The 24,299-nt window shown below is 40.0% G+C and overlaps 1 protein-coding gene across 1 annotated transcript in view; it reads right to left on the bottom strand.

The window, feature by feature from the left end:
• TTN (titin) overlaps positions 1-24,299 on the bottom strand; it is a 304,366-nt gene that overhangs the window by 169,615 nt on the left and 110,452 nt on the right. Inside the window, exons 75-106 of the mRNA XM_063116312.1 lie at positions 23,961-24,248; positions 23,549-23,827; positions 23,167-23,445; positions 22,787-23,065; positions 21,991-22,278; positions 21,550-21,837; positions 20,293-20,574; positions 19,758-20,036; positions 19,374-19,655; positions 18,998-19,276; positions 18,268-18,555; positions 17,846-18,124; positions 17,474-17,752; positions 17,091-17,369; positions 16,230-16,517; positions 15,721-16,008; positions 14,315-14,605; positions 12,679-12,966; positions 12,056-12,148; positions 11,641-11,926; positions 10,063-10,246; positions 8,766-8,855; positions 8,387-8,654; positions 8,034-8,294; positions 7,264-7,473; positions 7,093-7,170; positions 6,956-6,982; positions 4,240-4,287; positions 4,074-4,130; positions 3,890-3,967; positions 1,918-2,157; positions 895-987 (exon numbers count right to left, since the gene is read on the bottom strand). Of these exons, the coding sequence (XP_062972382.1) occupies positions 895-987; positions 1,918-2,157; positions 3,890-3,967; positions 4,074-4,130; positions 4,240-4,287; positions 6,956-6,982; positions 7,093-7,170; positions 7,264-7,473; positions 8,034-8,294; positions 8,387-8,654; positions 8,766-8,855; positions 10,063-10,246; positions 11,641-11,926; positions 12,056-12,148; positions 12,679-12,966; positions 14,315-14,605; positions 15,721-16,008; positions 16,230-16,517; positions 17,091-17,369; positions 17,474-17,752; positions 17,846-18,124; positions 18,268-18,555; positions 18,998-19,276; positions 19,374-19,655; positions 19,758-20,036; positions 20,293-20,574; positions 21,550-21,837; positions 21,991-22,278; positions 22,787-23,065; positions 23,167-23,445; positions 23,549-23,827; positions 23,961-24,248 (7,116 nt within the window). The remainder of the gene's footprint in view (positions 1-894; positions 988-1,917; positions 2,158-3,889; positions 3,968-4,073; positions 4,131-4,239; positions 4,288-6,955; positions 6,983-7,092; positions 7,171-7,263; positions 7,474-8,033; positions 8,295-8,386; positions 8,655-8,765; positions 8,856-10,062; positions 10,247-11,640; positions 11,927-12,055; positions 12,149-12,678; positions 12,967-14,314; positions 14,606-15,720; positions 16,009-16,229; positions 16,518-17,090; positions 17,370-17,473; positions 17,753-17,845; positions 18,125-18,267; positions 18,556-18,997; positions 19,277-19,373; positions 19,656-19,757; positions 20,037-20,292; positions 20,575-21,549; positions 21,838-21,990; positions 22,279-22,786; positions 23,066-23,166; positions 23,446-23,548; positions 23,828-23,960; positions 24,249-24,299) is intronic.

Below are 24,299 nucleotides of genomic sequence, written 5' to 3'. Positions count from 1 at the left end.
GTAGGGATATTTCAGTGATTTATCAGAGGACACGTTTTGGGGACACATTTTGTGGTGGGGTGGGAACAGTTTTCAAAAACTTTCTTTTTCCCTTTCCTTTCTTCTCTTCCTTTTGTTGCAACCACTCTAAGCTCCTCATGTTGCCGCCATTATCCCCCATCTTGAATGCCCTGGAATGATCAAACATCTTTCTGGGGCATTATGGAGAGGAAGGAATGGTAGTTGCTAGAATGCAGTTACCAATGTGAAGAGCTTTTCTGAAATGGCTGGTAAGTGCAGCCCTCAAAACGTGTCCATTGCTGAGGTTCACGCACACTCTCCCTCCATGCAAGAGTGCTTCTAAGCATGCATGTGGGGAAGGGGTATACCATCTTCCAATGGAGGCTGCTCCTCCTTATCATGCTATTCTAGAGGGATCCCTGGCCTTTGTGGGAATTTTTTGGAGGGCAAGGGGGGGGGCATAAAAGCCTCCATACACTTGCACCAGTTTCGAACCCAGTCAATGAGAAATTGCTAGCAATCACTTGTACTGGCTCCCCTACTATTGATGTCGATTTTTAGCACTGTTTAGTTTGCTGTACCACGGCCCTTTGCATCAGATTGATTTGATATTTTTCACAATTGTAGACCTCATCAAGAACATCATGGATGCCACAGTTCAGGTTATTAGCTCAACAGGTGTCATTTTTATAAGCTATAGAATCTTGAGGCTTATAATGGCAGAAATATTTGTTTTCTGAGACTCGCCTTAACTATAAGGGCACTCCTGTTCCCCTTTAATGTCTAAAAATGAACTTAATAGTAAACTTGCACTTTAAGAAAATGATAGTGAGAACTGAAATGAGACATGCTGCAACAGGAAATATTTTGATGCTAAGAGTGTAAAGCTCATACCTTTCTGTACGATAACCTTTTTCTTTTCTTCCTTCTTCTTTGAAATTTCTGGCACTTTTCGTTCAGGTTCTGGCTTTCTTGGAACTTGAACCACTGAAACATGAACAACATTGATGTCAAGGAATGTGCAGCAATGGCAATTGATCATGAAAGCACACTTCTTTAATATCTCAGGCTAGTATTTAGATCTATGCTAGTTGACATTATCTTGTTTGTTTGTTTTCTTCTGTGCCTCTGCCCTTGCTCAAGGTATTTTACAACAGTTGAAAAAGAAAAAAAAGTAATATAATGAAAATAGTATACCCGGTAAAATAGGTTTTTATCACATTACTTTATACCTACTTCAAGAAATAAACATCAAGAGCCACATAATTGTAGCAAAGTTAATGATGAGTGAAGTGTATGATTTATTTTATTTATTATTTTATTTTATTTATTACATTTCTATACCGCCCAATAGCTGGAGCTCTCTGGGCGGTTCACAAATGTTAATAATTGTCTACTCTCAGTTTAGGTGTGATTCACTACTGACCACCTTTTCCTGAAATACTGTAGCATCATTATGTGGGTCCCATATTCACACAAACAAAAATGGTTTAAGTTGTTACATAATCTGCTATCATCTTAGGCAGAATGTAGGTAAAATGGTTGGACAGCCATCCTAAGTTTTTTTTCAACCAGTTGACTGCTGCATAAAAATACAATTTGTAGAAAAAGAAACAGCAGCTTTTCTAAAGCTGTGGAGACCCTCCCCTGAAAGGTCAGTTAAACAATACTGCCTGTTTGGTGCATTCTCTTCCCCTCCTTATTGTTTTATTATGATTTTATTAGAATGTAAGCCTATGCTGCCGGGTCTTGCTATTTACTGTTTTACTCTGTACAGCACCATGTACATTGATGGTGCTATATAAATAAATAATAATACTAATAATAAGAGATCTAGGCAATTAATCATATAAGGGGGGGAAGAGAGAAGGAAACAAAAACAGTAAAGGCAATATTGTTTTAAAAAGGAAGCAATACCTTCTTCGTGATAAACTTTTTCCTCATAAGAAATTTCTCTTTCTCCATATGCCCATTCCTCTTCTCCTTCATCGTAACCTTCCGTTCTTTCATAATATTCATGCTTCTCTCCATAATCTTCTTCCCATTCTTCATATGCTTCTTTGCGAACCTCATAGATTTCTTCCTTTTTCTCATAAACTGCTTCTTTCTTCTTTGCCACAGTGGTTACTTTGACCTCTTGAGGTTTCTTTGCAGGAACTTTAATAAAAATAACACTTGCATGAATGTTGGAAGTTCTCAGAACATTCACTGAGCACATGCTTTGAAATAATACACATACAGCCATTTTTGATCATGTGGTTTCAATGTCATGTCATTCTTAAAACAACAGCAACATGGATGGCGGATGCATTTATTATAGCTCAGCTGTTGTCTGGAGCTGCCCCTTTCCATCATGTAACTCCTGCCGAGGGAACTGCGCTGGCTGCCTATTCGCTACCGGGCCAGGTTTCAGGTTCTTGTACTTATGTACAAAGCCCTAAACAACTTGGGACCAGGATACCTGAGAGAGCGCCTTCTCCCCTACCAAGCTGCCTCGTCACTGAGGTCATCCGAGGGTCTGCTCCTGGTGGTTCCACATAGATCCATCCTCCGATTGGAGTCCAACAGGGGAAGAGCCTTCATTGTGGTGGCTCCCCTCCTGTGGAATTCCCTGCCTCTGGAGGTCAGGCAGGCACCAACTTTGTACTCCTTTCGGCGCCTCCTGAAAACACCATTATTCCAGGAAGCCTTTCCTTAATGTCCTGCTATGAGTCATTGTATTTTAAGTGTTTTATTCTGTTTTTATTTTCATTTTATCTTGTACACTGCTCTGAAATTTTCAATGGCGAGCGGTATATAAATATTGTATATAAATAAATAGCATGTGAATGGATAGATAAACGAACTGAGTCATTTGCTCAGTGTAAAAATGTGTAATCCCTGGGTTTTGGTAAGAAATTTTAATAATCTCAGAATGTATTTTTGTGTCTATTTTATTCAATGGGCAAACAGCATGCAGGCTCATCTGCAACAAACTCAGGAAGTAAATGTTGAAATAAAGAAAAAGAGTTCAAATTAGTATTATCAGGATATGCCAGTAAGGAGATCCATAGGATGAGCAATGAAGTTAAGATGATTGAAGGGAAAATGTAGAATTACATCTGCATGGTTTTAAGGGTCTATTTCCCCAACAACAGATTATTTCTTTCTTATGTGCATTTCAGCATTTGATTCTTTTACGTTTTCTTGGAATAATTTCCTGTACTGTGGGGGCTGGGACTAGGGCAGAAGATGGCAGTTCTGGTTTCTTTACCACTTCTGAAACATTTACAAACATGTCTGATAAGCAGCTCGATGTATCACCACACTGTAATGCTTGGATTTAATTTGATGCCATCTCATTCACATCAATGAGATGAAATTGGATTTGGTTTACTGGACTGAGCTGTGTGCTTTCTATGGCTCTCATGAACATTTTCAGACAAACCAAAGAGGCACATGTCTTGGGAATGAATCCCACTAAATATGTCTTCTGTTTTGTCAAATTCAACTGCAACAATCCAGTTGACTAAAGCTGAAATCGAATTACTTTCAGTAACAAAATGGCAGGGGGACCCAATTGCATGTACAGAACCTGCACATGTACAGCTGGTACATGTGAAAACTTTTCCTGAAGTGGTGCTCTGTGTGCACTCATCGTATTTGTTTTTAATGTTTACTGTTTTTAACTTTTGTAAACCGCCCAGAGAGCTTCAGCTATGGGGCGGTATATAAATGCAATAAATAAATAAATAAATAAATAAAAAAAATGTGATAGGTTATAAGGACTTTAGAATTTGAGGCGCATACTTGAAGTGTAACAAGCGTGTTACCATTTTGCTTTAACCCACCATCTGATTGTTCTTTATCATTCAGCTTTATAATGCTTGAACAAGCTATTTGATAGTACCTTCAGGTGGCGCAACTTCCTCTGGAGCTTTTGGAACTGGCTTTTTGGGAATTTTCTTCAGAACTGGTTTTTTAACCACTTAAAAAACAAACAAAAACCCATTAAGCGCATAAAGAAACCCAGCAAGTGAAAGAATACAGAAAGATTTGTGGTGTTCCTCTACTGAACTGCAATGCTGTAATACCTTTTTCCTTTTTCTTCTCTTCTGGCATTGGAAGTAAGATAGGAAGAGCAGGAATATCTTGGAAACATAAGGAATATTTTCATTAAAATCCATTCATCTGGCACAGTGTTCTAAAATACTTTCTTCACCACTCGTAGCAGCCAATTTTAAAAAATAAAAAGCTTACCTTCTGCTGGAACTTCGACTGGAACGGCAACTCTAGCATCTGGGATATCTGGAAAGCCAACAGACAAGGAAGGAAGTGATCGCATTGATTTGGTTTTATGCTATATACAAATAGCATACTAATTATCAGAGTGTGGCTCCTAATGTAGCCAAAATGGCATAATCAAGAGAGAGAGATTAGTAGCTTCAAGATTTGCAGAAGTACAATAAATATTTAGGGAATAAAACCCATGGTGCTGGGGTGGAAGAACCCCAAAGCAGTCCACTTAGGACTGACCATACTCAGTGGGCATGGAATATCGTCTGATTGTTGGAGTGGGTGGGGATGCAAAACCAGGAGAGGGGAATGAAATGGAGTAACTTGAAAGAGGGCATGGCTAGCTGATTGGACCCCTAAACAGGAGTATTCCATGCTGCAACATTTTGTTGTCATATAACCACCCAGAGAGCTTCAGCTAATGGGCAGAATAGAAATGCAGAATAGAAATTAAATAAATGAATGAATTAACAATAGAAATGACAGTTTCCCTTGGAAAAGTATACTAAGGGGGCTAATGTGGGGTGCGGGGCTTCAATATTGCTGTTTCACAGTCCTGCCATCACACAATTGTGCAATGTTGCATTAGCACGATAGTCATAATTGAGTTGTACTGGGGTAGTAACTCATGGGGAGAGCAGGGCTTCAATATTGCTAATTCACAGTCTTGGTGGACGTGAGGTGAGTGGTGTGGGGTAAACCATGGTACATAAATCAGTTCTTACATTAAACTTTCCCATGCAGGAAAGCATTGAAAGGGGTGGGGAGAAAGTCTCTTTTATTCGCTGAGCAGCACCAACATGGTTGATGACATTCAGTAGGGACATTGCAAGCATCTGTGAGGGGAGAAGACCCCACCGCACCCAGCCCTCATGGACCCAACTGGACGTGCCCGGTGTGAGGGTAGACCCTTGCCTGAGTACTCATGAGCCTCTGCAAGCACTCAGGTGCAGGTCCGCCCCGGCATCGGGGATTGTGCCCTTTCCCCCCACTGCCTTAATGGCAGTCAGCATTAACACAATGAGGGGGGCGGAATTGCACATTTTCCAGAGGCTCCAGAAAGAGTGCTTTCCCCCCACTCCAATGGGGGCCTTAAAGACCCTCTTAACACAAGGGCTTAAGGCCCTCATTGGAGCAGGGGAGGGGAGGAGAGCTTTCCGGAGTGTCCGGAAAGGTGCGATTCCCTTCACTGTATTAATGGTGACTGTGTGGGCAGGCTAGGACAGTGGTGGGGTGAGCATTTGCCAAGTTCAGCCACCCCTAACATTCAGTTCTACTTGCTGGACTCCCACCCAGCCCTGAAGTGTGGCGGTTTCAACTGCAGTTTGACCCGTGAAAGCGGGGTTTTATGTAGTGTATACTTCACTGGTTTTGCTCTGTGTCACTGAGGGAGCAGGGCAATTGAATGAAAATCCAGATATAACCAGACAACACTTCTGAAACCATTTCCATGTAGATTGGGCCAAAGTTATGTAAACCTCTGTAAGGTACCATCTCACTTGACCTATGTTCTTTTTCCTTTTTGTGAGTTTTGCAAGAAGTAATGTACTGGGGTGTTTCCCTGTTCCATATACACAAAAGGGATCATACCCTGTGGCTAATGTTATTCTGGAAAATACCTCTGGCCATAATCATGATCATCATAGACATAATAATAATTAGCAGCATCTCAACTGGTTTGTCCTTAAGATTACATAAAGCTATATTTATTTATTTATTTATTACATTTTTATAGCGCCCAATAGCCGAAGCTCTCTGGGCGGTTCACAAAAATTAAAACCATAATAAAACAACCAACAGGTTAAAAGCACAAATACAAAATACAGTATAAAAAGCACAGAAAAGGTTCAGTTGTCAGGCTTGATGTGGAAACTCTGGTAGGGAATCTACACGTCGTTGTGAGGGCGCTTGCATGCGCCCCCAGTGCGCCCCCAAAACGACTGTGTAGATCGTGTCCTGAAGAGACGGAGGAAGAGGCGGAGGAGGAGGAGGCTGGGGAATCTGGCCGCGTCCTTGCCGCCGCCGCCCACCTCCCTGCAGGCCGGGTTGGAGAGCTCGGCGGAAGAAGGCGGGCGGAGAGCAGAAAAAGCTCTCCGACCCAGCTGGCTTTTCCGCCAGCAGCAGGAGGCCGGCGGGGAGGTGGGCGGCGGTGGCGGCAGGACGCGGCCGGATTCCCCAGCCTCCTCCTCCTCCGCCTCTTCCTCCGTCTCTTCAGGGCACGATCTACACAGTCGTTTTGGGGGCGCACTGGGGGCGCATGCAAGCACCCTCACAATGACGTATAGATTCCCTCTAGAAATCATTTCCCCTTATGAGAAATCCTTCTAAAAGAAAGATTGAAATTCTGCTGTTCAGAACATGTAAGAACATGAAGACTATGTACCCTGAATTCAACTGTAATATTAAGGCAGGGATCCCAAAAGCCACAAGCAGGCTTTTGCGCATGCACCAGTGTGTGTTCAACGCCCCACCCCACCCCACTTCTTGCCCTTTCCACAAGGCCATTCCTGAAGGTCAGGAGAGCCTCTGCGTTGACATCCAGCATAAGGAACCACAGGTGGAAAAGAACATATACAGATCTCAAAAACCTGCAGCTCCTTTAGGAACATGCAGAGGTTTGCTGGTGTTTCAAATGCAAAAACAAAACATGGCCCAAATGGCATTAATTGTTTTCCTTTACCTGGAGGCTTCACTTCCAGTTTAATCTCTGAAAGAGAAAAAATCAGATTGGTATTTGGAATTATTTTGACTCCAAGTATATTGTTTCAGTTCTTCCATCTTACTACATTTTTAAACATGAAGAGAGCATGTACTTACCTTTAGTAGTCAGGTAAAGTTCAGCTGTGCTTCTTGCTTCACCTCTCGGCTCAAGGCGGGCAATGACAGAATACACCCCTGAGAAATCAAAAAGTGTCATTTGGGTGCGATGCCATTTCTGGCAGTTGCATAAAAATTAACAAGAAAGGGAGGACAATTCTATAACATTACCTTCATCATCTGCTGTAACATTATGGATAGTCATATAATGGCAGCGGCCTTCTGTCCTAAAGCTGTACTTATGGCTCTCTCTGAGTTCAGTTTTCTCTTTATACCATGTGACGACTGCATCATCAAAAGATACCTCACACTCAAAGGTTGCAGACTGGTATTCGCTCACCACTATATTCTGTATGGTCTTGGTAAATTGAATTGGTTCAGCTGGTTTTGAAAGAAATAAAAAAAACAATTATTCTTTTCTACTATTCTTTTTTCTCTCTTGCTCATAGGAAGTTTTGTGTATATGCTAGACCCCCCATCACACACAAAAAGAAATCAAGACTAAAGAAATTAAAAGAAAATAGCATTTAGCATTCTACGATAGTGAACTCATATATTGGGAGGGGGAAAATCAGGTAGTTGGTACAATGCTCTGTTATGTCAGAATCAAGAGAAGCTATGAAGATGAGTTGATAAAGAAAAATGTCTTGATCATAGCAGAAGTCATATAATAAGAATGCCAAATGAAGGAAGAACGGAATTAAATAATAAAAAAAATCCCTCTCATCGTAGAGAAGATTCAGTTATAAGAATGTAGAAAGAAAAAGAAGATAAAATGTCAGATGACTAAGTATGATGGGGTGAAAAGATGCGTAACAGAATTTGCTCCAGAGGATTTCCCACCGTGGCTCTTTTTTATTTCTTTTTTCTTTTGGTCTTATTTGTTAAGATATATCCAAAGCTGCTCATTCTTATGATAAGACGTGCATCTCTCTACAAACCTTCAATTGTTAGGTCGGCTGTTGTTTCTAGATGGTCAAAGCGGCAAGTATAGCGCCCCTGATCTTCTGTTTTTACATCCTTGATGATGAGCCTGTGCACCTTCTCTGAGACTTCAGTTGCATATCTGCCTCCTATTTTAAGGGCCTTTCCATTTCTGAACCATTGGGATTTTGTATTTGGAACAGAGAACTGACACACCAAAGAGCATGTAAATCCTTCCTTGAGTGCAGTATCTCGCAGCTGTCGTTCAATCGCAGGTTCTGTTAGCAGGTTAAAGTACACATTTTAGGAAATACCAAGCAGATGCTACACCAAACCATAAGCTAATTTGAAATAGAAATTTTGCACTTACCAATCACTGTTAGTTTAGCACTAGCAATATGGGGTCCGCATACCACCCTGTAATTTCCCTGATCTCCAAGCTGACAGTTCCTGATTTTAAGTATGTGCCGGTCACCTTCAATTCTTATTTCATATTTGTTGTTAGAATCCAGTTTTTCAGTGCCTTTGTACCAGGACAGTTTGATTTCTGGATAGTTTATTTTAATCTCACATTCAAAGATAGCATCTTCATCTGTTATTACAGTCTGATCTTCAATATCTCTGATCAGAGTAATGGGCTGAAAAACATTTTTCATATGTTTGAATCACTGTTTCAAAGCATGAACTGTCCTATTTAACAACAGTGTCAATAAACAACATTAATTTCAGGAACATATGACATGATCTACCTCTGTTTGTGTAAGTCTTTGCTGAATAAATGACACAAGTTCATCAAACTCCTGTTCTTCCCGTCTAGATTTCTCTGTTACTTCAATCTCCTATTGAAACAAAGACCATGAATTAATATGAAATAAAATATTCATACTTTTATCTATTCCCTTTTGCCAAAAACCTTATTAGCCTGAAGCAGTTATGAAGATGGAACTTTATTTACGTGCAAACAGCTCAGTTCTAATCTTTCTGAAATGTCAAAAGTTACACAAACATAACAGAGCTGGTCCAGTAAAAGCTGTCAGGAGCTGTCCCTAAAGACAACTCTTAAGATATGTATTTCGTTTGAGGATCTATGATTTCTCCTTTGGAGAAAAAACTTTGAGTTTGCTTAGAACAACAAAAAAATCCTGGTGTTGCAAGATCTAGGGCACATCTACACAAAGAGTTTGCCCCGGGGTGGCTTCGCAGTAGCGGCATGTCATCTACATGACGCAGCCGCCATTGCGAAGCCATCCGGGGGCAAACCCTGGAAACACCCGCTCCCCAAAAGTCAGGCGCTTATCCCAACTTTTTTGGCAGTGGAGGCCATGGCGCCCCCTGATTGGTCCCCATGGGCAGCCCCGCGCATATAAAAGTAAACCCCCCCACAACAACCGGGGGGGGAGGAATGGGGCTGTTCCTCCCTTTAAAAAAATATTATTTGTATTATCTCCGCAGTTGTGCAGATACAGATATTAAAAATTAAAAGACATGGGAGGGGGGAGGAACAGGCAGCCAGAGGGGGGGGGGAGGAGAGGTGGTTCGCCCTGAGTCCCCTCTTGTTTTAAAGTGTGTGTGTGTGCTTACCTGATTTAGAAGATGAGGTAGCCAAGAGGAAGACCTCCACCCCCCAAGTGCAGCTGGAGGCTGCAGATCAGAAAGACTTGTTATGGTTGGTGCATGAGCAGCCACAACAAGGTTTAGTGAAAAAAAGATCCCCTCTTAGCCACCTCATCTACTAATTCAGGTAAGCAACCCCTTGCAGAAAAATTTAGGGAAATTATTTTCCTATCCCACTCCACCCAGCAGACAAAGATACTTCCCTACTTTACTGGAGCATGACTGAAGGTTTTTTTGGACTGTCTTGAGGGACAGAAGGATCATTGTTAAATGATGAGAAGAAAACTACAGGAAGTCAGGGTCAAAAACCAAGCCCAAAGTAGAATATGATTTTTTAAATAGTTGTTGTACATCTGAAACGCTGAACACATTTGTAAAGCAATAATACATTCCAAAAACAACTTTGAAACCAATGTAAACATGATTATTTACCAATCTATGGGTTTCTTCTTCTTGGCTTTGTTTTAGCAACTCAAAGGCTTGGAGGAGACCTCGGAAATCTGTAATTCCATACATACGAGCATATTTCTCATATTCTTTAGGATCTACATTTTTGAGAAGTTCCATGATATCAATGGCCTTTTCTTCCTCATCTTCTTTCCTTTTGGTTGGAGTTCTATAGAAATAGCCAAGTTATTTGATTAGCAAGTAGGCACCAATGCAATTTTATCAACTCTATGAATTCCCATCTTGATAAACAATTCATTTTAAAAAGACTCCTACAGCACAATCCTATACATATCTACTGAGAAGCAAGTCCCATAGCCCTGGATCCAGATTGGCTATTCTGTGAACAGAAGAGTCCCTTCTTTTCATGGAACGCACTAGGATCCAGCAATGGCTCTGCTGGACAGAGGGAGTGTGGAAACAATCTTTTATGATAGCTCTTCCCCCTTATGGCCTCATCATGGCCTTCTGGAAGGTCCCATCACCCTCCAGAGCAGCTTTTCTGGAGGCAACATGGAACTTCATGGGGAAGGAGGAATAGATTGCGTCCCCACCCCTTTTCTCCAGCGCAAACAGAACACCACTAAGCGCTAGTCTAGATCCAATCCAAAGAGTTAAATGGGGCTTATTCCCAGGTAAGAGGGCATAGTATTGCAGCTTTAGCTGCTCAAATATTACTCACAGCTATAAAAGAGAGTGTTAGGCTGCAATCCTTTACCCATTTACCTGGTAGCAAGTGTCATTTAACTCAACTGAGTAGATACATATAGCTAGGTTTGCGCTGTTAGTGTTAATTTTTTATATCATTTCCATCTCTTTATGTAGCTTGCTGTGTGGACATCAATAAATTATACTTCAATAAGTGTAAATTACATTTCATGTTTCTCTGACCATTAAGGAAGAACATTTTGATAATGCCCTTTGCTTATGGTATTTTCAAATAACATGCTCAGAGGCATTCCTGCTGAGTTTCTCCCACACTATGAAAGCCCTCGCACATTCATTTATATCTTTAGAATACTGACTGTGATTGTCAGCATTAGAGAGAGAATCATTCTGTTGGTCCCTAATACTGAAAAGGCTACAGGATGTTACATTACCTCTACCAAATGGCTACCAGAACACAAGCAGATGTCCGCTCATACAACAGGTGTTTCCCTTCCTCTCATCTCCCTGCAACACCACACATGCCTTCCCCGAAATCTGCTCCAGAGGATCTTCCAACCCTCTGGAACAGCATCGGAGGTCATGTGGAGGTTACAGGAGGAGGAGTAATTAGATCTGCTAGGTCTGTCTGTTTTGCTGGTGGAAAGATACTGTTAGGTACAGCCCATTGTCTGAATGTCAGTTTTAGAATCTAAGAAAAATTCAGCACAATCTTAAGCACGTTTACTCAGAAAGAAGTCTTACTGAGCTCAGTGGAACACATATTCACAATTATGTGTGCTTACAATTGCAGTCTGAATTATATTTTGTAGTTTAGATACTTATTCTTAAAAGAAGTCCTCTCTCCTGTAGATTAAAATTAGATTCTAGTAAGAAGTAAGCAACTCCAGTACTTACTTCTTTAGTTTTGCTCTAAGGTCTCCTTCAATTACTTCTTGTTTCTTCCTTTCGTCAACCTGTAAGTTGGCAGTGCTTTCAATTTCACCGTGATCGTTAAAAGCCACACATCTGTACTGCCCAGAATCAGTTTTTGTTGCATCCTTGATTTCCAGCTTGGCTTCATCCCCTCTTTGCTGAATCACAATGCGACCTCCTTGGTTCAGCTGCCTCCATTTTCCTTTCATCCATTTCACATTGGGGATTGGATCTCCACCAACTTTAGCAATAAATGTAGCGGCGCTCTCTGGTGGTGGAGAAAAAAAATTGCAGTGAAGAAAATTATCTGCCATAGGCTGAAGGAAAACGGTAGCCAACTTATGGCAAATGCAACAGATATGAAATATAATGCATTCTTATTTGAAGCTGGGCTTACTTTCAATAACAGTGATACTTTGAGGCTCTGAGATGAAGTAAAGCTTTCCATCAGTTGGTGCCTTCTTAGCTGCTGGTGCAGCTGCTGCTTTTTCTGGAAAGCAATTTGTAGAAATTAAGTTGTGGGAAGAAAACGATCATGCTAAAACCAAGTAACCACCAGCCGTATATCACAGAAAGGTTTTAAAATCTGAATTGTACAACATCTAGAGAATCTGTTTATAGGTATTTAATAAACATAATAAATAAATAAATATTGACTAAAACTATTGGAAATGCTATCCAGATTATGTATTGGATTCATTTTGTATGATTTGACTGTATATAGCAACATAAGTGATGTAGGTACCCTGTAACAATTAGCTCAAGACAGCTTTGATTAAGGCACTGAAGTAAATGCTCCTTGACGGTGTAGTATTTTCAGACAATACCGTGCCAGGATGTGTAAGAATATCCAAGAAGTAGTACAGTATGTAGTGATGTGCCTAGGAAAAATAACTACATTTGACATGTTCACATATCTGTGAAGCCACCTCTAGGTACCATAATTGGGAGGTGCTGAATGGACCGATATTGCCGTTTTGAGTTACCATTACATTACATAAACATTCAGTTTCACTGTACCTTTAATTGATACTTTTGACTTGCAAGCATCACTTCCAGCCACGTTTGAAGCTTTGCACACATACTCGCCAGAATCAGTTTTGGTAACTGCCTGGACTTCTAAAAGAGCAATTCCATTAGCAAAGCTCAAGCTGCATTTGTCAGACGATCTTAGTTCTTTCCCAGCTTTTAGCCACTGGATTCTAATTGGCTGTGATCCCCGGACATGGCAACTGAGCTGCAAGATGTTGCCTTCATCTACAGCCATCGGTTTAAGAGGTTGATCAAATACAGGTGGCTTTTTGGGTTCTAAAATGTCATCCCAAAGATAAAATTAAGAAAGCAAAGGAATAAAAGGAATTAGGTAACAAGTTGTCTTCAGTAACAAGATATAAGATTGCACAATGGGCTTTTCTACATGAGGCTTTTAACCTGCCACTTTACTGAGGCTTCTGGATTCTTTGACGGATTACCATTGGCTCCTTTACAAATGCTTTTTTCCAGGGGTTTTCTTTCTCTTCCTTTCTATATGTTCCATTACGCAACCACTAGGTGGTGCTGTGGTGGAACAGAATTGTGCAAATGCAGCAGGATCTCATACAATCATTCACAGAAATACCAGACTTTCCTCATTAGGAAAAAAAAATCTAAAATGGTTTGCAAAGCACAGGAGAAGCCCTGGAGGATGATGACATCGTGTAAAGGATCTGCAAACTACTGTGAGTAAGGAATCACAAACCCACAATAATTGCCTCATATAGAAAAGCTTAATGTTGATGAATGCATTCCATATTTATTCATTTCAGTGTTTAAATAAAAAAGCAGAGTTGTGTACAAAAGAAAAGAGCCTCTATGGTCTACCTTGCCAAACTTAAGATGTAAAATCTGCACTTTTAAAAAATAACATATAAATCTGTTACTTTGCACAAGGAGAGAGAGGGAAATATAAGAGATTTTGAAAGTATCAGCTGTGCAAAACTGCACTTTCGCCCATTATGCTAGATAACTACAAATTTAATGTGTTAGTGTTAAGACAAAGTCCTTTTCAAACATTAAAAAAGATATTATATTGACAGCAGTTCCATGTAAGAAAAGGCATGATTGTCCCAACTAACAATCACACAGATGCACCATCATATGCAAGTGCTGGAAAGCACATAACACCTTTTAACGTTGGAAGTGGTCTTCAAGAGTGTGTTTAATAGAATTAAAGGAAACATTTCAATAAAAAAAAGCATTGTGCATAAGCAATGAAGAACATTTTAAAAAAGAAGAAGATCCCCACCCTCCCAAAGCTACACACTGTAAGAAAAATATCTGGGAGATGTCTTTTTGCAATGTTAATCAGGGTTCCAGCCTCTTCAAGCATGCAGATAATTGCATTATTAAAGATATTAGTTAACAGCAGCACATTTTAATAACAGAAATGTCAAATAATGAAGAGCATAGGTAGAATTTTCTATTATCTCGTTAGTACTGCAACCTGACTCCTGGCAGCTGCATGAATATATAACGTGGGACTGAATTTCATCATCAAATGGAGAATGACAGTTGAAATTAATGAGTGTTCTAACTCAATTAGACATTGTGGAAAAATAGTAACAACTTATGAAGAAAAGTTAACACTTTGAAGAAGACAACTGTGAAATGAACTAACCTTTAATAACAACAGAAGAAGTACACAGGGTGCTCCCGGCTTCATTGGACACTTTGCAGGTATATAAACCTGCGTCAGTTTGTGCTGCATTTTTAACGTGCAGAAGAATTGTGTTGTTTTTGAATGATAATTCACAATTGTGGCTGTCATAAATCTCCTGGTTATTCTTGTACCAGGCAATAGTCATAGGCTGAGAACCAGAAACACGGCCCTCAAGTTTAAACGTATTCCCTTCTGTTTCTTCTACAGTTTCAGACAGCTTTTTAGTGAAAGAAGGTGGATTCTGTCGTTCTGTCAGAAAGGAAGACAAATCTCAAGGTCTAAAAAGGAACCTTAAAACGGAATGCCAAGAAAGATTTATTTTAAGAAATATGTTCAAATAACAGCAGTGCTACCTTCACTTTGGCTTTCCTTGGCGTAACACAATGTGTGTCAGTTTATGTATGGCTGAGGAAAATTTGGGGGCAATTTATTCCAGGGTTTGAATCTGGAGCATTTTCTTTTATAATGCCTTATTTTAGGTACTTATAATTTTAAATGAAATATCAAATGCATATTTTATATAAATTAAAAAGCTATCAACTCAAGAAAGATTTAAAGGTTTAAAGATTTAAATTATATATAATTTAAAGTTATATATAACTTGTATTCTTGCCTCTGTTATATATATTTGCTTGCTTTTATGAAATTCGGACCTGGTAAACTAGAAATAATTGACACTCGCTATCTGACACGAAGATTGCTTTAAATGGAATATAGCCTTATGTATTTGTGATCATTTTAGTAGTTGTTTTTGTATAGTTTGTATTGTTTCTTTTTACCTTTCCTTATGTGTTTTGTTTTTGTGGAAAATTAATAAAAGTATTAAGATTCGGGGGAAAAAAAGAAAGATTTAAAGGAGAATGGATTTTTATATATATATATATATATATATATATATATATATATAGTCACCCTCCGAACAACTTTCTTTTATTTTCCTATATTTTCCATATTTGCTCTCATAAGCTTTTAGACTACTCCAGATATCCAGATTCCGCAAGGCATCTAAAATGTAGCTATTTTAATGTGTAACCTGATAATTATAGCCTGGATCCAGATTAGCTCCCAGTGTAATCATAGCCCTAGTGAAATAATTACAGCTTGGATCCAGATAGCCCTGAGGCTAGTGCTAGGAACTTATGCAAGGGGGAGGGGTCACAAATTTCAACACCAGCTGCAGCCCCCATTCCACTGCATCACACACTGTTATAGAGGATCTCCTGACCCACATGAGTGGCTTTTAGTAAGTGCAGGAGGGTGGGAAAGCCCTATTGCACAAGTGAAATCTGCTCACAGTTCTTTAAAAGAAGCTCTTTTGATATCACAGAATCCAATTCTCATCCTATAGATGAAACACCCAGTACCTTTAATATTAAGTTGAGCTGTGCAGGAATCCTTTCCAACTTCATTGCTAGCATGACATGAATATTTTCCAGAGTCTCCTTTGCCAACTTTCAGAATTGTCAAATGGGCTATATTTTCTACGTAACTGATCTGGTAGTTCCCTCCAGTTCGTAATTCCTGGTTATCCTTTGACCAAGTAATCTTAATAGGACGTGTTCCAGAAATGTGGCATTCAAAGTCAGCACCGTCACCAACAACTGCGTCAACCGATGCAATTGGGATGTCAAAGAGTGGAGGAGTCTTCCCTTCTAAAATTTGGAACAAGTAGAAGCCATGTATAACTTTGTACATTTTAACACATAAGAGTTACATTGTCAAAAAAGCAACACATTGAAAATATAGGATGAGGACTAAGTCAAAGCACATTCATGAAGCAAGTTTAGGATTGGATGTAAGTGATGTGCTATAAAAAATTGCTCAATGTTATCAAAGAAATATATACGGTATAAATATATAATTGTTTACAAACCTGTAAGGATGAGTCTGGCGCTAGAAGAAGCAGTTCCAATAGCATTGGAAGCTGTGCAAGTATATTGCCCTGCAAGACTCATGTCAGTTTGTGAGATCTGTAGAGTCGCAACATTATTTAAGTACGAGGTTTGCACGTTATAGCCATCTCTTATTTGTGCACCATCTTTATACCAAGTTACTTCGATAGGTTCAGAACCAGTAATGCCACAATCAAATGTAATTGGTAAACCAACAGTTTCATGAATATCTCTTAATTTTCGTGAAAATGAAGGAGGAAGTTTACGCTCTGCAAGGAAACAAATATTGTACAATGAAGAGTTATGAGCTAAATAATTCAACTGTTGTGGTATACATCCACCAGATAAGACTTTCCATAGAGGTTAAAAAAAATGGAGATTTAAGAAAATAAGAATATAAGACAAATTGTGCTGGATCAGATCAAAGGTCTATTTAGTCCAGCATTCTTTTTGCACAGAATGTACATCGCCAATCCAGCTAAAGTTAGTGATGACTAAGTCCATCTGAAATCAATGGGATTTAAATTACCAACCCGTCCCAATTTTAGCTGAACTGAGGCCATTGCCTTTCCCAACAATTTTGATCAGATACATCATGGATGACATAGAAGGGGGGATTTATCTAACGTCTGATTATTCACTATTAGCAAGAACAGAAAGAATGATGGAGACCGTCTAGGCATCTCAGTTGGCTTGTATTGAGACTGTGGAAATTCCCTATTGAATGTTAAGAGCGTGGTTGTTTCCCAAATAAGAATGGCTTTCTTTTTCTGAAGCACAGGATATTTTAAAAGAGTAACAAATAATCTCAGGAGCTTTCGAAAGCATATTGCAATATTCACCTTGAACAGACAGTAGCGCTGAAGAAACCACTTCCCCAACACTGTTTTCCGCTTTGCAGATATACTCTCCACCGTCATTACTATCCACTTGGTTAAATACTAGCGTGGCAACTTGGTTTTTAAAGTGCATTTTAGAGGTAGCGGTTGCTCTTAGTTTTGTGTCTCCTTTGTACCATGACACAATGATTTCTTGTGTTCCAGCAATTTGGCATTGTAATGATGCAGAATCTCCAACTGTCACCTGAACAGGTTCCAGATTTCTGACAAAGTAAGGTGGTTCTAAAGAGTAAAACACAGGCTTAGTTACAAAACCAATCAGTCCTCCACCCAAACCTTACAAAGGTCATCGCTTGTTTAAACCACTTTTTAATTCAGCTACAAACCTAATATTGAGACTGTAGCTTGAGAATTATCTTGTCCTGAATCATTTTCTATATGGCAAGAATATAATCCGGCATCATCTGTTTTGCTACTAGAGACCTCCAGTATGGCAGATGTTTCTGTAGTGGTAATACTGCATTTTTCTGAATGAGATATATTGATACCATTTTTCTTCCAAGATACTGCAATTGGAGGTGTACCAGTGTATGTGCATTCCAGCGTTAGCTGTTTTCCTTTCTCTACATTGAAGTCATTCAATTTCTTCACAAATTTGGCAGGTTCTATTCAAAATAATATGAACAAATACGTAAGATTTTTTTGTGGTTGCATTCCAGCTTATCTGTAAGGAGCTGCAACATGAAAAAATTACAAACCTTTCACGAAGAGGTGAGTTGTGCAAGAGATTTTCCCCGCTTCATTACTAACAATGCAAGTATAATCTCCACTTTGGACTGGGTGAACATCGAACAATTCCAGTTCAGCAACTGATTCTTCCAAAGAGATGTTACATCTGTGTCCTGGGACTAGTTCAACACTACCCCTAAACCATTTTATATCAAATGGAAGGGTTCCTTTAATGATACTTGTGAACGTTATATTTGCCCCAGATAAAACTTGCAAAGGTTCAGGTTTTTTCACAAAAGTTGGGGGTTCTAGACATACACAAAAAGAGATTATTTTAATATTGTTATGCTCAAAAAGCAGGATTTAACATAGAAACGAAGAATATAAAGAATTTAGATCTGTTTTAAAAATCTCCTGTTCATATTTTCTACATTTGTTTTTCAGTATTTACCTCTGACTATGAAATAGGCGTCACATTCATCAGATCCAGCTACATTTGTTGCTATGCAAGAGTAATTTCCAATATCTGACTCTTGAAGAGTATTTACTCTCAGACAACAAGTGTTATCTGTAAGGGTTGCCTGATACTTTTCTCCACTAGTGATTTCATCTCCATCATGGAACCAAGAAACAGAGATAGGAGGTGAGCCAATGACTTTGCACTCAAGTACGCCAGATGACCCCAAGAGACCATGTGTTTCTTTCAGCCTTTTTGTGAATGAAGGTGGTATAATGCGATCTGTGGAGCACGAAGCAAAGATAAAAACATTAGAGTGTGTCTTCATAGGCAAAGTTTTAGAGTGATAGATTTCCAAGTGTGTCACGCTTTTGTTTTAGTCTTTGTTTTCACCATTTGCGGTGGGTCTTGAAGACACAAATATGTTCTCTTTTCATTTTAGAAAGTCTCGTTCATTTGATCCCATTCCTGTTCCATGCCATTAGATGTAAAGCAATGATACTGCACAAGTCAAGTGAAAGCCTAAGTATGTAGATTCATTTGTAAGACTGACCCACGGTCATATATTCTTCAGTGAATAAATTTCGTAAGGAATTTATTTAGAATTAAATGGTGCATGGATCCCTAATGTCAGACCAAGCAAACTTTTCCCAATATGGCCAAGGGCGATTCCAAACACCTACATATAGATGCAGAATTAAAAAACCCAAATTAGAAAACTAACCTGAAACCTGTACCGATGCTGAGCAACTGCTTTGACCAACATTGTTTTTCACCTCAAATCTGTATTCTCCACTGTCCTGTAATCCTGCGTTCAGAATCTTAAGTCCAGACACTTTGTTGAAGAAAGTGATTTTGTATTTGTGGTCAGAAGAGAGCTCATGTCCATCCTTGAACCACCGAGCGGTGAGCTCTGGTGTTCCAGCTACTGTACATTCTAAGGTACAAGAATCTCCAGCTGTGACTGCCATTGGTCCAGGCTTCTCTACAATAGCTGCAGGCTCTGGAATGAGATGTAAATCATAGCCGCATTTGAAATAAGATAATGTAATATGTGAAGATACTTTCTTTGAAGGTACTTTTTGTTTTATTGTACCAACCTAGAACTGATAAGGTAGCAAAACATTCCTGACTTCCAGCATCATTTTTAATCTGGCATGTATATTTTCCAGTGTTGGTTGGTTCTGCATTGACAACCTGAAGGACAGCAACTTTATCTGAATATGACATCCAGACATTGTCACTTTCTCTGATGACTTCACCTTTGTCTTTCAACCAAAGAACAGAAATTGGCTCAGAACCTTCTACCGTGGCTTGAAGTTCAGCTGGCTCCCCAACTACTGCAGTGATATCATGAAGTTTCTTCACAAACCTTGGGGGTGCTGAGCAGAAGATGGAAAATATGTGAGTGACAGATAAGAGAGTAAAGATGAAAAATGCAGAAACGCTGGAGAAAACACAATCATGGAAAGACTTTTACAAACCTTTCAGCATCACAGAGCAAATGCAAGCATCGCTTCCCACATCGTTGGTTGCCTTACAGTGATATTCACCAATGTCGGCGGCATCAACGTTGAGAATGTGAATACTAGCGAGGTAATTTTCAGATAAGATCTTGTACTTCTTGCTACTTCTAATTTCCCTCTTTTCTTTATACCATGAAATTTGGAAGGGAGGAGTGCCCTGAAGCTCACATTCAAGATGAACGTCAAAACCTTTCAGAATTTCTACTGGCCTGGGTTTCTTGCGGAAAACAGGAGCAGCTATAAGAGAGGAGGTTTGAATTCTGTTAAATGTGAAGGACTAGCATTAGAAAGTAAAGAGCATGCTGTTTAAGAATGCAAAATTGCAAGGGGATGGGAGGGCATAGATATTGGAAGGAAATTTCCAATATCTATGCCCCCACCCCCATTGAACTTTCATGGGAACCAGGATTGACTTGTTTAAAGAAAGAGAATAGCTCTAGCAAGCTTCTACATCAGGAAGAATGGAGGAAACCTAGGAAGAGCTGGTTCTGACCTTTGACTTTCAATGAAGTACTGCTGTTGGCACTGCCTGCTGCATTTTGGGCTTCACAAGTGTAGTCTCCGCTGTCTTCCACAGTCAGGCTGTGCATTTCAATGACTGCCACAGAATCAACGAAGGACATACTGTATTTGTTACTGGGCTGAATTGGAGTTTCACCCTTGTACCACACAACGTTAATTTCTGGAGAACCACCTATCTTGCATTCATATCTAGTTGAATCATGTTCTTTCACAACTCTGGAGGAGTCTAACTTCTTAATAAACCTTGGTGGCTCTATTGAAAAAGAAAAGAAAAAGGAAATGTACTCATAAGGTTAAATAAGAATGGCTGCATTAGATTTGCAAGATCTGAGGATTTTGAGTCATCCACATTAGAAATTGAAATATCCTAGTCAAGAGATTACTATCAATCCCAGAGGCTTACTTTATTCCTCACAAGTCAAGCCGTAGAACAATCCAAACTATGGCCTTAGCTAGATCTAAGGATTATCCCAGGCAAATGGAGGGGTCGTCCCTGCCTGCTCCCGGGATCCCCTGTGTGATTTGGATGTACAGGGATGATCCCAGGACAATCCCGGGATATAGGCCTGGTCTAGCCATAGCCTATATCAGCCTCAGAAGGACTTTGGTGTAAAAGTCTGCAGATATATTCCAATAGCCATTTATGTCATCCATAACAGTATGACAAAAAGAAAGAAAGAAAGAAAGAAAACAGGGAAGAAAAGAAAAGGAATCTCCATTACATACAAGATTGGAATCACTGACTACATTAAGATGACAATTTCTATGGCTCCTGGAATGGCATCCTGGTGCTATATTATCCAAATAAAAACCAAGTTCCTTTTTTTACTATGGACCATAGATTTCTACAGCTTAAACACACTTATGCTGAAAATAAAGTTACCCAACATTATTCTCAAATAAAAATATGATACTCCATTCAAGCATCCCATTTTAAAAGGGCATTCTATGTTCAGTCTGTTTATGGACTAATACGTTGCTAATTTTAAACAGTCTTCTAAGCAATAAATGCAAAGCCCAGTGTGGTATTACGTTTCCCACGAAAATAACTTCATGTCAAAACCTCAAGATTTTTTTTTTTTAATCAGCTGTTATTCTAGATCGAGGATGCCATCCACTTGCGTCCACTTTGAAGGCTGGAAGATTCACGCATGTCTTCAATTTTGTTTGCTTTATAAAATGGGGTCGAAGAAGAAGAAGAAGAAAAAATAGCACTTTCGTAAGTTACCTTTGAAACCCAGCTGAGCAGCACAAGACTCCTTCCCAGCGCTGTTGCTTGCATAACAGGTATAAAGCCCAGCATCACCTTTGCCTACTTTCAGCACAGTCAGTGTGGCTGTGTTTTCTACCAGTGTGATCTTGTAATTGCCACCGGGGCGGATCTCTCTGTTATCTTTTGCCCAGCTGACTTTCATGGGCACTGATCCTGTGACGTGACACTTGAAAGAGCCACTTTCCCCAAGAGCAACATCAAGAGGCAAAGGCTTCACATCGAAGAATGGAGGTTTCAGGTGTTCTACAAAAAAGAGTGGAAAGGGATAACGTAACTTGTTTGGCTGCCAGTCCTTCAAAATGCCACTAGTCCCACATGCCGTTAGACCCCTGCCATTTGTTCATCTTGACATCGCCTTCAAAGCTGTATCAATGTTGGATTTAGCCGTTTACAAACCTGTGAGCTGGAGCTTGGCACTGGAAGAAGCTTTTCCAAGAGCATTGTGAGCTGAGCAAACGTACTGGCCGCAGTGAGCCATGTCGGTTTGCAAGATTTGAAGAGTTGCTACATTGTTTAGGAAGGTTGCTTGAATGTTATCGTCGGCTCTCAACAACACCCCATCCTTATACCAAGACACTTCCAGTGGTTCAGAGCCAACGATACGGCAATCAAACGCGATTGGAGAGCCGACAGTCTCATGAATGTCTTTCAGCTTTTTCGTAAATGAAGGAGGAAGTTTACGGTCTGCAAGAAGAAATTGCATTTGCAACATTTAACTATTTATCTACAAGACTCAAAACAACATTTTGGCCATGATGCTCTTGCACTGTGGATACAATACCCACATATGGAGGATCCCCAAAGTTATTGATAGAGCCATCCCCCACCCCCACCCCATACATGTGCACATACATGGGCACATGCAGAAAAAGGACATTAAGGGAATGAGATATCTGTGCACACTTCCAAAACCACATCCACGCCTTTCTCTGACTGATGCAGGCTTACAACATAAATAATTTTCAAGTCATGGAGCGAGAGGGAGGGTTGTATGGAACGAGAGGGAGGGTTGTATGGAGTATTACGGGAGGAGCTCATAGATTTTCCAACCTCCTTTGTGCATATACCACCACGTGGGAGTAATAGAGCCCTACGACAAGTATATTCTGCTTTTAGTATATTACACACACACAATATTTGAACCTATAGCTGTTAAAGGGTCAGAGCTGATTCTTTAAAAAGGACCCATCACCTTTGGCAGTCAGCACTGCTGTTGAAGTGGCAAACCCAGCGCTGTTTTCTGCTTTGCAGACGAATTCACCAATGTCGGCATGCTGCACCTGGCTGAAAGCAAGTGAAGCCACATTGTTCTTGAAGTGCATTTTATAAGCCTGAGTAGATCTTAGTTTGGTATCTCCTTTGTACCATGACACCTTGATTTCTGGTGTTCCAGCCACTTGGCATTGTAAAGATGCTGGCTCTCCAACAGTCACCTCCATAGGCTCCAAGTGTTTAACAAAATAAGGTGGTTCTGAAGCAGAAATGACCATAGTCAATACCCAGTCAATCTAAGTACATTGCATGATGTCAATTAATATAAAAATAGTCAACCAATGTAAGGCAATAACACACCTAAGATTGATACCAGGGCATGGCATACGTCCTCCCCAGCATCATTTGCAATTTCACACACGTATTCTCCTTCGTCTTCTCTGGTACTATTAAGAATTTCCAGTATGCCTGACTTTTCTGTTGTTGTTACGTTACATTTTGGAGACTGTGTGATGTTTAAACCATTCTTCTTCCATGTCACGGCAAGCGGGGGAGTTCCACTGAATGTACTTTCTAGAATTATGGATTTGCCGTGCTCTATGCTGAAATCGCTTAGTTTCTTCACAAACACAGCCGGTTCTGAGGTAAAGTCACACGAAAGAAAGGGTCAGACCCCAAACTGTACCGCATACTTACATGTGTGCATGCTATAATATGTACCTGGGGTAACATTTGGACAAACCTTTCACAAAAAGATGGGTGGTACAAGAGGCACTGCCAGCATCATTAGTGGCAAGACAGGTGTAATCTCCAGTCTGGAGTGGTCCTACTTCAAACAATTCCAGCTCTGCAGTTGAATCTGCCAAGATGATGTTGCATGTTTTCCCTGGCACAAGTTCTCTGCTTCCCTTAAACCAGTTCACTTTGAAAGGAGGAGTTCCTCTTATCAGACTTCTGAAGGTTACACTCATTCCAGGCAAAACCTCCAATGGATCAGGTGTCTTTGCAAAAGAGGGAGGTTCTGGATTTACACACAAAAGTTTACACTGTTAGCAGGTGTACTAGGTAGTTGACATTTGCATTAAATAAGTAATGCAAGATAAACAGAGAGTAGAAAACACTTCTATAAGGCAGCTTGTCCATCCTTTACTGACCTTGCACTGTCAAAAAGGCGCTGCATTCATCAGATCCAGCTACATTTGCAGCAGCACAGGTGTAGGGCCCTGTATCAGATGAGTCCAGAGCGTTCACCTTCAAAGCACAGACATTATCTGAAAAGGCGGTTTCGTATTTATCCCCACTGAAAATCTCATTTCCTCCGTAAAACCAAGTCACTGAAAGAGGTGGTGACCCAGCAATTTTGCACTCCAGAACAACTGAAGAACCCAGCACGCCAAACGTTTCTTTTAATCTTCTTACAAAAGAAGGAGGGACAAGTTGGTCTGTGTAGGGAAAGGTAACAAAAAGCCACGTTTTAAGAAGAGACCAATACA

Source organism: Elgaria multicarinata, chromosome 2, assembly GCF_023053635.1.
Source record: "Elgaria multicarinata webbii isolate HBS135686 ecotype San Diego chromosome 2, rElgMul1.1.pri, whole genome shotgun sequence".
Classification (NCBI taxonomy): domain Eukaryota; kingdom Metazoa; phylum Chordata; class Lepidosauria; order Squamata; family Anguidae; genus Elgaria; species Elgaria multicarinata.
Note: the sequence above shows the minus strand (reverse complement) of the source record. Positions and strands in the feature narration are given on the sequence as shown.